We start from the raw sequence: 303 nt of genomic DNA on the forward strand, positions 1-303 counted from the left end.
TCCTTAAATGCCTGGTTCTGGTCCACCGTTTTCCACACGAGGGACACAGCTGTGACGGAGGTGAGTGGCAGCGTCACCCCCTGTCCCCAAACCTGTGCTGGGGTCCTGTTCTTCCACCCTGTTTAGGGGAAAGGGGGGGACTCACCTGCCGCCCCATCCCACAGAAACTGGATTATTTCTGCGCCTCGGCCGTCGTCCTGCACTCCGTGTACCTGTGCTGCGTCAGGTGAGCCCGCAGCGTGGGGCAGGGGCTTGGGGCCGCCAGACCCCAAGGCTGTGAGTGACCCCTTCCTCCTCCTCCTC

At 63.0% G+C, this 303-nt stretch overlaps 1 protein-coding gene across 1 annotated transcript in view; it reads left to right on the forward strand.

Moving 5' to 3' along the window:
• The window catches only part of PGAP3 (post-GPI attachment to proteins 3), a gene marked incomplete at its 3' end in the record, with an annotated part of 1136 nt that overhangs the window by 383 nt on the left and 450 nt on the right, over positions 1-303 (forward strand). The window contains exons 2-3 of the mRNA XM_010190235.1: positions 1-60; positions 165-226. The exon at positions 1-60 is cut by the window's left edge and continues 1 nt beyond it. Coding sequence (XP_010188537.1) covers positions 1-60; positions 165-226 — 122 coding nt within the window. The remainder of the gene's footprint in view (positions 61-164; positions 227-303) is intronic.

This window comes from Mesitornis unicolor, unplaced genomic scaffold (genome assembly GCF_000695765.1).
Source record: "Mesitornis unicolor isolate BGI_N332 unplaced genomic scaffold, ASM69576v1 scaffold39708, whole genome shotgun sequence".
Taxonomy (NCBI): domain Eukaryota; kingdom Metazoa; phylum Chordata; class Aves; order Mesitornithiformes; family Mesitornithidae; genus Mesitornis; species Mesitornis unicolor.